The following is a 13,051-nucleotide window of genomic DNA, read 5'->3' as shown; positions in this document are numbered from 1 at the left end:
AGACTTCTTAACTAACCTCCACATCTTCCCTTTTTATAGGATTATCCCTCTCTGGGGCTGATGACAGAGAAGCTATCCCAGAAAAACATCAATCTGATTTTTGCAGTGACTGAAGAGGTAGTCAATCTCTACCAGGTAACTATGCTGTCAGATTTGGGCTTCCTGAAATGGGAGAGGGAGTGGGGCCTCTGGTGGGCAGACCTAGCTCAGGGATCCAGCATTGACTGCGGTTGCCAACCAGGAAAGACCCTCCTATAACCTGTTACCAGGAGCTAATGATTCCCCTCCAACCTTGAACCTAGCAGGATGGGTGGTGTGTCAATGTTTGCAGTGGGTCATGGGAGCATTTCAGTGGGGGAAGGGTTATGAAAGGTGTTTTCCAGTTTTGCTAAGTGCTGAAAAACTGCTAGATTTATTCCTGGCAGTGACAAGACAAATATCTACATCTTCATTTCAAGGCCCTCCATATATGATTAGGGGAGGGCTTTGGGAGACCACCACCTTCATTCAGTCAGCCCTGGGTATCTTTGTCTTCCTTTCTAGAACTACAGTGAGCTCATCCCAGGGACCACAGTGGGGGTTCTGTCTACTGATTCCAGCAATGTCCTGCAGCTCATTGTGGATGCTTACGGGGTAAGTGTCTTGTTCTGGGAAGGGGCCTGCTAAGAGTTCACCTCATGTGGCGTTTACCCAGAAGGGCTCAGATTTGGGAGTCCTAGCTGCTCACTTACCCTGCAGCCTTCCCTGCCTTCCTTTTGTTCTTTCAGAAACCTGGTGATGGTCAGCACTGGGAAGAATGCAGGCTTCTGGAAAAGAAATGGCTCAGAATAGAATGCTAGGGAACTTAGGAACAATGGGCAATGAGCTTAGAGGAGGTTGAGGGGAAAGAGAGAATGGGGGTGGGGATGAGAAAGGAGCAGAGCCTTGCAATTAGAGGGGAAGGCACATGAGCGAGCACTGGGCTCCAACGAGAGAGAAAAAAGGGAGCTGAATGACAGGTAAGGTGAAGTTAGTTAAAAATTAGGTAGAAATTGCTACTACCCAAGGTGATCAGTACTAGCACTTCCCTTGCATCAACTCGTCATTGAGTCACCTTAGTTCATTGATTGCTTTTCATATGTGCTTTGACCCAGGGGCTCAAGCTGAGCCAGTGACCCCTTGCTCAAGCCAGCAACATTGGGCTTCAAACCAGTGACCTTTGGGCTCAAGCCAGCGGCCATGGGATCATTGACATGATTTCATGCTTAAGCCAGTGCTCAAGCCAGTGACCTCAGAGTTTCAAACCTGGGACCTTAGTGTCCCAGGGTGATGCTCTATCCACTGCACCACCACCAGTCCAGCCTAGCACTTCCCTTTTGTACATCCATATAACTAATTTGGGTTCTGTCCAGGCTCACCTAGACACAAGTGGGGGGGGACATGGGGAGCAGGGCCTGGACTGGAAATATAGCAGGTAACAGGCTCAAAGGGGGGCTCCGGCAGCCTCCAGGTGAACCTCAGCACCTGGCAATGCCTGGGTCAGACCGGGGTCACCGGGGAGATTTTGCTTGGGATGGAATCGGCACCTCCCCATTTCCTCTCAGTCCATGCCCTAACCTTCTTTTGTCCTTTTCTGCTCAGAAAATCCGCTCTAAAGTAGAGCTGGAGGTGCGTGACCTTCCTGAGGAGTTGTCTCTGTCCTTCAATGCCACTTGTCTCAACAACGAGGTCATCCCAGGCCTCAAGTCTTGTGTTGGACTCAAGATTGGAGACACGGTGAGGTGGGCTGAGCAGGGACTGAAGCTGAGGTTTTGGCTCTGGCCTGTGCCCTGGAGTGTCTGGAGGCATTCCACCCCTTCCTCCCTGTCCCTTCTTCCCAAAGATCGTTACAACTTAGATGTCATGGAGCTGCCAAGTTTTTCCTGAGGTTTCTGTTGCCTAAACTTTTTCTATTAAGTGAACTTTATTATCAGAATTTTTAAAAACTTGCATTTAGGTTACCTCTGTTTGTTTATGCACGGTTGATTGCAAATGAAAATATTTCTTACCTTCAAGCCCTAACCAGTCTCCAACCTCCCCCAAGGTAAAGCCTTTTTTCCCTGCACAATGTAAAATGGCAGTGTCTTCTATAAACATTTATTGAGGACTGACTTTGTGCCAGGCATTGTTCTAGTTTCTGAAGATTTAATAGAAAATAGAACGAGCAAAAATATCCACCCTGATGGAATTTCAGAATGCAATTGTTCATTTTGCCCCTTGAGTCCCTCTATGGCAGTGGTCCCCAACTCCCAGGCCGCAGACCGGTACTGGTCTGTGGGCCAATTGGTACCAGTCTGCAGAGAAAGAATAAATAACTTACATTATTTCCATTTTATTTACATTTAAGTCTGAACGATGTCTTATTTTTAAAAAATGACCAGATTCCCTCTGTTACATCCATCTAAGACTCTTTTTTTTTTGTACTTTTCTGAAGTTGGAAACTGGGAGGCAGTCAGACAGATTCCCACATGCGCCCGACGGGGATCCACCCGGCACGCCCACCAGGGAGCGATGCTCTGCCGCAATCAGAGCCATTCTAGTGCCTGAGGCAGAGGCCACAGAGCCATCCTCAGCGTCCAGGCCAACTTTGCTCCAGTGGAGCCTTGGCTGCGGGAGGGGAAGAGAGAGACAGAGAGGAAGGAGAGGGGGAGGGGTGGAGAAGCAGATGGGCGCTTCTCCTGTGTGCCCTGGCCGGGAATCGAACCCAGGACTCCTGCACGCCAGGCTGACGCTCTACCACTGAGCCAACTGGCCAGGGCCTAAGACTCACTCTTGACGCTGTCTTGGTCACGTGATACATTTATCTGTCCTACCCTAAAGGGCGGTCTGTGAAAATATTTTCTGACATTAAACTGGTTTGTGGCCCAGAAAAGGTTGGGGACCACTGCTCTATGGCTTTCCTTTCTTAGTAGTTTCTGGCTAAGGAGAGAAAGGTTGGTGAAGGGGGACGGAGGAAAGAGGAGAATTTATCATCCATATTTGTATTATCTATATCTATCTCTACCCATTTGTCCATTTGACTATCTAGTCTAGGCACATGTGCACATACCTCATGTAAGAAATATTGATCTGAAACATGTTTGATTGCACAAGTGATGAAATAATATGTGGAAATCAAACAGTAGATCCTGATCCTGTGGATGGCCACTGTGTGGCATCATGTGGTGCAAAAGAGTGCTTTGTCTGTCTTGCTGGTATTATGCGACCAGTCCAGGTAGTTTAGTTGGCCAGAGTAGAGCTTTCACAAGATCACAGGTGCTCTTCTGCGTGAGCTGGTTAATTTCACATGTGAAATAAAAACGACCCAACCTTCTATATCATAACTATAAACACATGTCTCTGCACCCAGCCAGGTATGTCACAACCGCACAGCTATTCAGGGCTTTGCTTTTGCCTTGCAGACCTTGGTAGTAGGAAGGCTGAGGGCCTCTAGTCACCCAGTTTGGGTGTTCCTTGGCAGGGCAGACAACAGCTTATTTCCAGGGCCAGAGTTAACGGGGATCCACCTGTGTCTGAGTTCCATTTTATTTTCCATCCAGGTAAGCTTCAGCATTGAGGCCAAGGTACGTGGCTGCCCCCAGGAGAAGGAAAAGTCCTTTACCATCAAGCCTGTGGGCTTCAAGGACAGCCTCACCGTCCAGGTCACCTTCAACTGTGACTGTGCCTGCCAGGCCGATGCCCAGCCTCACAGCCACCACTGCAACAACGGCAATGGGACATTTGAATGTGGGGTGTGCCGCTGTGGGCCTGGCTGGCTGGGGCCCCAGTGTGAGTGCTCAGAGGAGGACTACCGCCCCTCCCAGCAAGACGAGTGCAGCCCCCAGGAGGGCCAGCCCATCTGCAGCCAGCGGGGCGAGTGTCTCTGTGGCCAGTGTGTCTGCCATAGCAGTGACTTTGGCAAGATCACGGGCAAGTATTGCGAATGTGATGACTTCTCCTGTGTCCGCTACAAGGGGGAGATGTGCTCAGGTGAGTATAATTGCACACCCCTCCCATCCTGGACCCAAACATCTGGGCTTGAGGTGAGCACAGGAAGGCCCAGTAGGCAGAGCTGAGTCGATGGTGTTCCACTCCGGTGGGAGAAATAAGGTTCTCTTTAATTCTGCTCAGCTGCCTGTGTTCTTGCTCGTGGGTATGGGGATGTGTGGGAAGGAGTGGGGAAACTTGAAGATGAAGACAGTTTTTTCTTTCACCTGCTCTTCCCCTAATAGTATATATATTTCAAGTCACTAGTTCCTAATCTTTTTGAGGATATGTACCAGCCCCTTTTTAAGGAAAAAAAAGAAAAGAAAATCATACATGATGTCAGAATATATTGTAAAAGTAAGTAATCACTGTCTTACATGAACTTATCTTTTCATTACAAAAAGACTTGGAAAATAGTAATATATACACAAGACATTGGAGCACATTGAATGAGCCCATTCACTTCGAGCAATGACTCAAAAATAGTAAGCTCTTATTAAACATTGTCACGATTTTGTTATCACTAGTATTACATTTTAAATTCTAGATCTGTGCTTATCAAATGGTAGCCACTAGCCACATGTGGCTATTTAAATGTAAATTAATTTTATTAAAATAAATTTAAATTTAACTTTAATTTAAAAGTAAAACTTCAGTTTCTCTGTTGCTCAGGAGCCACATGTGGCTAGTGTGGTGGCTAGTGGCCACCATGTTGGACCGCACAGATATATATTGAGCAGCTCTGTCATAGCGAATCCCAGCTCTGTCCCAGCCTGCTGATTGGGGATTTTGGTTTAGAGTCCTTCTACCAGCAGGATTCTGAGTTGTCCTTCTCATTGCAAAAATTCAGTTAAATCTTGAGGCCTACTGATAATCTCAAACTGTTTTCTCCTTGCCCGAAAGACCACTCCTGGGCTACTTCCCCAACGAGAAGAAGTTGAACTGATGTTATTATAGTCGTCTTTATCTGCGCTGACAACACTCGGGGAGGCAAATAGGCAGTCTGAGTTGTTCTGGGGCACTGGGGATAGCTTTTGCTGGGCTATAATCACTGTGCTCAAGTCCTCTTATAATAGACAGATTGAAGAGGTTTACAAATTGGTGGGACTGGTTTATGGGTGTATTATGTGACCGATCAAACAGAGGTTATAATTGGCTTCTGTAGTGATCAAATCCATGGCCCAACTGGGCTTCATTTGTATTGGGGTTCTAGGCAGCTGAACTAATCCATCAGATGTTCATCTTAACATCAGCCTTTAAAAAGGCTTGATTAGAAAGGTAAATCTGTGTCATTCTAAAGCATGTCCAAGGTCCAAGTAACAGAAAAATGGCTCCTTTTTATTATCAAGGTTGTTTCCTTTACTCATGCCAACATAATATGAGAGAGAGAAAGATTAGAGAAAAAGGATGTCAGAGAGATTAGGTACACACACACACACAGCAGTTTGAATTAGGCGATGAGGCAGGAGTTTAAGTTCATTTTAATATTTAATGGTAATTTCATCATACTCATAGTACCAAAGGGAATGGGTAAGTTTGACATGGAAAACACATTGTGGGGAAGGTTGGGACTGAAGGGAAGAGGGTTGCCTGAGGGGAAGCCTGCAGATAGTCCACTGTGGGCACCAGGGCCAGAGGGAGGTCCACTAGGCCTCCATGGCCTGATTGTTCCTGGTCTGGTGTGAGGGAGTGTGGGAGGAATCCCAGCCAGAGTGTTTCCTTTGGCTGCTGGCCTCACCGAAGCCATGAAACATAGCTGCCTGGGTCAGCAGCCCCGGTTCCTGTCTCCCACCAGTGCAAGAACAGCTTGTCCTGTATGTGCTATAGCCTAATTCCAGAGGGAACCACAGGCAGCCACTGTAGCCTCTCAGAGGCTTCCTTCCCCCACTTCCTGCGTGGGTGCTGGGTGCCCACTGGCCTCGGGGCTGGACCCTGTGGTGCCATCATCACATTTCCCAGTGACAGTGCACAATCATTAAGCACCTGACGTGTGCCAGGCACTCAGTACATATGGGTGAGCAGGGGTCATGCATGATTCCTGACCTCTCAGATCTTACAGCCCGCTTGCCATTGTCCCTTCCCAGAGCTGTTGGCCTGTGGTCTGTTGTTTGCTGCAAGGAGGGACTCATGAGGCAGGAGGGCAATGACTTGACCATTTTTCTAGCCCCTGGCCTTCCCCCTCCTATCCTTTCCAATGAGGCATGCATGGTCTTTGTGGTTACACATCGTCAGCACTCCTGTCTCATACATGGGAAGTGCATCCTGTCCTCAAGAGGTTCTTCCTCCTGCACATCCATGAACACAGACTGCTGGGGCACCCCATGAGCCAGGTTCAGCACTCTGTGCTGTAGTGTTGTGGGACAGAGAGGCATGAATGAGACAGTTTTGACCTTCATTAACTTAACCTAAGGTTAATTCACAACACAAGGCACAACCTGCCAGATCCCAGAAGAGAGGTGTCCTCAGGGGGTGTTATAGGAGTCCAGGGGAGGCCTGGGTGGCTTCATGGAGGAGGTGGATGTCCAAGGAAGGGCTGGCTCACACAGGGGAGGAGTAAGTGACAGCAGAGTGATCTATCAGCTCAGGTCCAGCTGTAGAGAAAGAGTGACTGTGCTGTCTCTGACCTAGAAAACGGACTCCTCCTTTCCTCTCCTGCTTCCCCACCCTCCCTTGTTGCCTTCTTCCCTGCTTTTCCTCCTCTTTCTCACACTTTCTCTTCATTTTTCACCCCTCCTCTGACTTTCCTGTGAACCTGAGCCCTGCCACCCTGTTGCTGGAGGGGTGCCAGTCTTGTGACATCACTACACTGTGGTTTCCTCTTCATGGGTGACCCTGCCAGGGCTTGGGGTCAGCCTGCTGGCTCTGGCCTGCCACTTCTGCTCGCAGCCTCGCTCCCTGGCAGACCATCTTCTCAAAGAGCACTTTGTTTAGCTTTACAAAGGAAACACTGTGGGACAAGGGTTTCTGAGGGGCTGCGGCCTCTGAGTGCTGCCAGGCCTCCATGCTGTCAGCCTTTCCCTGTCCGGAGCCATGGCCAAAAGCTGGGTGTAGTGGACACTGGGCCCCACTCCGCTGGCACCCTTCCCCCAGCTGCTTTTGGGGCTGCTCATAATAGCTCACAGCTGCCCTTTCTCTGGAGAATTATCTTCCATTGACAGGAGCTGTCTTGCCCTCAGCCCTTGGCCAATGACTGATGGATAAAGGGTACTACAAGGCCAGGTCCTTTGCCTCAGAGGTAGGGCCAGCTCTGTGGTGCCATGCATGTTCCAGAGCCCACCATGGGACCAGCTGAAACCACAGTCCTGCCAGCCTTTGACTCCTGCCCTGTCCTTCCTCCCTCCTTCCCTTCTGCTGGGTCACTTGAACAGGAATCCTCACCACAGCTGTACTTCTAGGGAACCTGACCTCAAACGCAGCTTTTCTTCTTTCTCCACCCTCTGCCAGCCCAGTCTCTCTATTATGCATATGTACTAGGCAGCTGTGGCCTGTGGGGTTGTGTTTCCCATCCTTCCTAGGAAACAGACATTTCTCTCCAAGGCAGTGAAGGCGTGTTTGAGTCTTGAATGCCAGGGTAGATACTAGAGGATGCTGCTGGGGTCACTGGCAGAGGGACCTACAGTGACCAAGAGACATTAGCCAGACCTAATGGGACCTAATGGGGAGCATTAGGTGCAGCTTGTTGCTATTTGAGCCTGACCACGGACACCCTCTCCTCCAGCATCATGCGGCCCGTCTGCTCACACAATAGCATGGTCTGCAGACCAGTTCAGGTTAATTCCGCCTTGTTCCCTGTATTTCCTCTGATTAACAGTCAGCTTTTTATTATTCATCCACTTCTTCCTGATTCAAGGTCCTGGTGAATGAGTCACCCTTATGCAGGCTTTAGGAGCCAAGTTTTAAAGCCCTGTTAAATGAGTATTAGGGGAATATACCTCTGAGGGTTATTGTCTGCATTTAGCAGTATAAGCCCCACCCCAATCTCTCTCCCATTGCTACAGGCATGTAGTAAAGGGAATAGATCTTTTCTTCTAGGGCCGATGGCTCTTTGCAATAATAGGGTAATCCAACACAGAGCATACGTTGGTTAATGTCTATGTGTGTTTCCTGGAACTTAACTAGGATATAACCTCCTTGAGAGAAGGGATCCTGCCTGTCTTGTTCACTGCTGAATCTCCAGTGGTGTGAGCTCAATAAATATTTATTGAGTGAATGGATAAAGAAACAATAATTGTATGCCCATTCTGTATCAGATATTATGCTAATCATTACTGATTCAAACATTAATATTTGGTGCCCGGTAGGTACTAGAAATATCAGAAAGAACATTTTGTAAAATACATGATTGTCAAAAATATATATATATATATGATTGTCTAACTACTATGCTGTACATCCGAAACTAATACAAAATAATATTGAATGTAAACTGTAATTGAAAAAAAATAAAAATTAATGTGATATTGCTGAGGGCAAGGAACTCATAATCCAGAAAGAGAAATGGATAGGCAAGCAATAGGGTTGAACATAAGGGTTAAAATAGAGGTGTGTATAAATGCTGGCAGAACACATGATTGACAATTGATTGGCCGGGGGGGGGGGGTGTAGAAAAAAATCACAGAAAGGAAGGGACACCTGAGATGAGAGCCTTTAAGGGTGAGTGGGAAAGACTATACTTTCAGGGATCATTTCTATAATTTGTTAAAGGGTGAGTGGGAGTTTGATAGTGGTCACAGGAGGAAAAGGCGTCTAGGTAGAGAGAGCAACGTGAACAGGAGCAGGAGAATATAAGGACAGTAGAGGATGGTGAGCAGTTTGTTCAGTGTGGTGACTAATGTGTGGCAATGCGAGGTGGGTCATGAGAGGTAAAGCTGGAAAGCAGGTGGAGCTGCTGTCACCAACTGCTCTGCCCCCATGGGCTGTGTGTTTTCAGGCCATGGCCAGTGCAGCTGCGGGGACTGCCTCTGTGACTCCGACTGGACGGGCTACTACTGTAACTGTACCACGCGCACCGACACCTGCATGTCCAGTAACGGGCTGCTGTGCAGCGGCCGGGGCAAGTGTGAGTGTGGCAGCTGCGTCTGCATCCAGCCGGGCTCCTACGGGAACACCTGTGAGAAGTGCCCCACCTGTCCTGATGCCTGCACCTTTAAGAAGTGAGTGGGCAGAGAAGTTAGTTGGAGGGAGTTTGGTGTTGGGACGGTGGGGGGAGTCAGCGGAGAGGGTCCCCTAGACCAGAATCTCCACTTCTCCAGGATTGGTTTCTTACTCACCAGCCACATGGCTAGTTTTCATCTTTCACTGAAAACTTTGGGGGAAGTTGGAGGTGGAGCCAACCGTGAAGGAACCAAAGTAGGTAGTACCAGCCAGGCTCCAGTCGGAGAAACCTTTCTTCTAGGGTGGCATCCTGAATCCCTGAGTTGGGAGGAAGGCTAAGCCAGATAAGTTCTGGGGAGCCTTCCTGTGCTGATGTTCTGATTCTCAGAGAGGTGTGGGGCTGGAGCTATGAAACAGACGTTCACCAGACGTGACTGTTTGGGGTAAGAGGAAGCTTCTGGCGGCCCAGGTCTGTGGCACTACCATTTCTCCTCCCACTTTAACCCTTTGAGTAGTGAGTTTTTTCATGCTTGCTGACACCCCAGGAGTAAATTTTTTTTTCAAAAAATGAAATTAGTTCCAGTTACAGTTTTATTAATTAAAGTCATGTTTGTTTGATAACCAATTTATGGAAACAAGAAGAACATACATTTGCCTTTTTTTAATGTTGCCTTACACATTTTAAAAATAAAACTTTTTATTATCTCATGCAATTCTCTCGTACCTCCCCTCTGTAAATAAAAAAGTATTGTTATTAGCAGAATCTCAAATATGTACTCGAGTATGATGATATTCTTAGGATAATTTATAGGTATTTTTATTTATTCCTTACGTTTAAAATTTTTTCAAACTGTTATTCCTCAAAACATAGATGCAGCAAAGTGGCTTGTTACGTTCAGTGCACACCACCCTGTGTCCCTCTGTTTGCGCCCCTTCTTGTAGTGTGCTGACATACGAAGCATTTTCATCCTGGCTTATCCTTTGAGGCTGTTGCAGGGACTGGCTTTGGGAAGTGACACCCTGAAAGACGAAGGCTGTCTCCTACTGATGATGGTCAGCCTCCTCTGAGTGATTTCCTGTCTTTCACAAACTCCTCCAAAAGCTGATCAATGAGCTTCAGTCCGAAGTCAGATAGCCGTGGTCTTCTTCTAGTCTTCATCTGATTCACAGTGTATGAGTTCAAAGCAGCTATGTCAGTTTCATGAAAAAAAAGTTTTATATACCATTTCATGGTTTTTCTTACATTTCCTGTGAAACTTATTTGCATATCAGCCCTGTCGATCAAACCCATATTCTCATACCTCACCACACTTAGTGGCTTGGTAATGCTTTGCCCAGTAGTGTAATCACTTATGCCAGTTTTAATCATCAAGTCCTCATGAATTGTAGTTAGCATGTTGACTTCTCTTTTGTCACGCCATCTTTGAGCTGACATGATTGTACTATGTCTTGAGACGCATTCGCCTTTTTGTATTCTCCAATTCAAAGTTTAAAGACGTACATGTACGATCGTACTCTGGATGGTCGAGGCAGGAGGACGTACATGAATGTTCGTACTGCTCAAAGGGTTAAGAGTGGTGAGAAATAGCATCTGTATTTAGGGGTCCCTGTGCTTAGAAGGGCCCCCATTTGGTTTAATGTTGTGCTGTCACTGACTTGAAATTCTTAGTAATTTTTGAACAAGGGACATAACATTTTCATTTTGCACTGGGTCCCCAAACTATGCGATTGGTTCTGACTTTAAGGCTCCCAGAAGTGGCGTAGGGTTCACCCTCCTGTCACAGTCTTGGATGGAGAAATTTAATGACGCTACTTGGAGGCCTCTTCCTGCCAGGCTCTGAACTCCAGATTTGACTCTGTGGGCCTTAGGATTGTCTTACAGATGTTTCTGTTTGGGTGTATGTTGTCTGAGATGGGACAGCTTCCTGGATGGAAGGTCAGACAGACTGAAACACTCTCAGGGTTGTTCCTCCCTTGCCTTAATCTCTGTGTCCTCTTTCCTTAGGGAGTGTGTAGAGTGTAAGAAGTTCGACCGGGGAACCCTATACAAGGAAAACACCTGTAACCGTTACTGTCGAGATGAGATCGAATCTGTGAAGGAGCTTAGTAAGTTCAGCAGATCTTAGCATTGCACATACCGGGTTCTAAGTCTTTCTGATTTATTCCCAGAAACTATCCAACTCCATCTGTAAAATGAGAGAGTAATTTTAACCTTAGAGGCATGTCGTGTAGGCCTGATGCATAATAGGCCCTTAAAGTCTGAATTCCCTGAGAGTCCCTTTTCACTTCTACTAATTTGTTCAGCAGTCCCTCCCCTTCCCACTTTCTGGAGCCCACAGCCTCAACAACATCCTGCCAATAACTTTGAAAGTATGTATAAATCAGGCAATCCTAACTATATCTCCTTACGGAAAGGAAAAGAATGCATCCCATTTTACAGATGAAGAAACTGAGGCACGGAGTAGGAAAGTAGTTGTGCATGGCAGTCTTAGCTTAGTAGGCTAGTAAGCATTTTCTAAGAATGTTCAGGCATTCTACCTTGCTGGTTTGGAGGGGAACCTTCACCCTTATGGATTTGTAGCCAAAATCATTATCCTGAAGCCTTTTTGGCTCTCTATAGCCCCTCGTGGAATAAGACAGATAGAAATACAGTGGGGAGCAAAACTCTTGCCTACAATCATTCTGCTTTGTACTTCATCTTGATTTAAAAGAGATGATCTTTGCTGTTGTCAGCACATCTGACATGGTTATCTGGGTCAAGTAGGCACTGGGTGGTGCCAGTGGGTGGCAGTCTCTCTGGAGATGGTAATCTCCCATGAAGGCAGGAAACACGTTTTCGGTAAGAGCTACAGAATGACACAACCAGCCGATCAGTTTCTGGTTTGGCATGTTATGAAAAAGAGTCAGATCTCTGGGTCTTTTGGCAAATATCAGAAATGGGGTGGGGGTGAGAGTTGGGATTTGGGGATTAAGTTTGAAGAAAACATTTTCCTCTGGAAGAAACTGCTTGTTATGATTAGTTCAGGGAAGAGAGGCTGCTCAGATGTGAGATATTTTTATTATCTGTATCAGATGGGTATTACAGGTTCATTGATAAGTATTTCTACAACCCATCCTGCCATGATAATCATTAGAAATAAATGCTTATTTGTATGGAATTTTATAACTTATAAAAGTTACAAAAGTATCTTTTCATGCACATTATCTTATTCTCCCAACAACCTAGTAAAGTATAACTATAGTACTATTGTTATCTTCATTTTAAGGATTAGGAAACTAAATCTCAAGAAAGTTAAGTAATTTGCCCAAACAAATTAGTGCTCAGTTAAGATTAGGACTAGCTTGACCAGTTGTGGCACAGTGGATAGAACGTCGAGCTGGGATGCTGAGGTCCCTGGTTCAAAACCTGAGGTTGCCAGCTTGAGCATGGGCTCATCCAGCTTGTGTGCAGGGTCGCCAGCTTGAGTGTGGGTTCATGTCATGGATGTTGGCTTAAGCCCTAAGGTCAACTGGCTTGAAGCCCAGGGTCACTGGCTTGAGTTCAAGGTCACTACTTTAAGCAAGGGGTCACTGGCTCGGCTTGAGCCCCCTGGTCAAGTCATATATGAGAAGCAATCAACAAACAGCTAGAGTGCCAAAACTACAAGACTATAAGTTGATGCTGCTTATTCCACTGTCTCTGTCTCTCGCTAAAATATATATATGCTGTCATTGAGCAAGCAGAGAAAGGAAAAACAGGGAAGGGAGCACCCACTGTATACTTTATGCCATTTAATTTTCAACCAACCCTGTGAGGTGATGTATTATTTTCCTTTTCTAGATGAAGAAAGAGGGACTCATGAGGTCAAGTAGCTTACTCAAGATCACACAGCTGGTAGATGGTAGAGCCAGGCTTTGAATCAGATTGAGTAATACTGTTACATTATGTCCCTTCCAGAGGAAGGACTAAGGACCAAAAAGGGCCTGTGAAAGA

At 46.6% G+C, this 13,051-nt stretch overlaps 1 protein-coding gene across 1 annotated transcript in view; it reads left to right on the top strand.

Moving 5' to 3' along the window:
* ITGB3 (integrin subunit beta 3) overlaps nt 1-13,051 on the top strand; it is a 56,459-nt gene that overhangs the window by 31,850 nt on the left and 11,558 nt on the right. The window contains 6 exon segments of the mRNA XM_066262678.1: nt 40-135; nt 544-633; nt 1,621-1,755; nt 3,558-3,987; nt 8,915-9,137; nt 11,084-11,184. Of these exon segments, the coding sequence (XP_066118775.1) occupies nt 40-135; nt 544-633; nt 1,621-1,755; nt 3,558-3,987; nt 8,915-9,137; nt 11,084-11,184 (1,075 nt within the window).

The sequence above is a fragment of the Saccopteryx bilineata genome, chromosome 2 (assembly GCF_036850765.1).
Source record: "Saccopteryx bilineata isolate mSacBil1 chromosome 2, mSacBil1_pri_phased_curated, whole genome shotgun sequence".
NCBI classification, from domain to species: domain Eukaryota; kingdom Metazoa; phylum Chordata; class Mammalia; order Chiroptera; family Emballonuridae; genus Saccopteryx; species Saccopteryx bilineata.
Note: the sequence above shows the minus strand (reverse complement) of the source record. Positions and strands in the feature narration are given on the sequence as shown.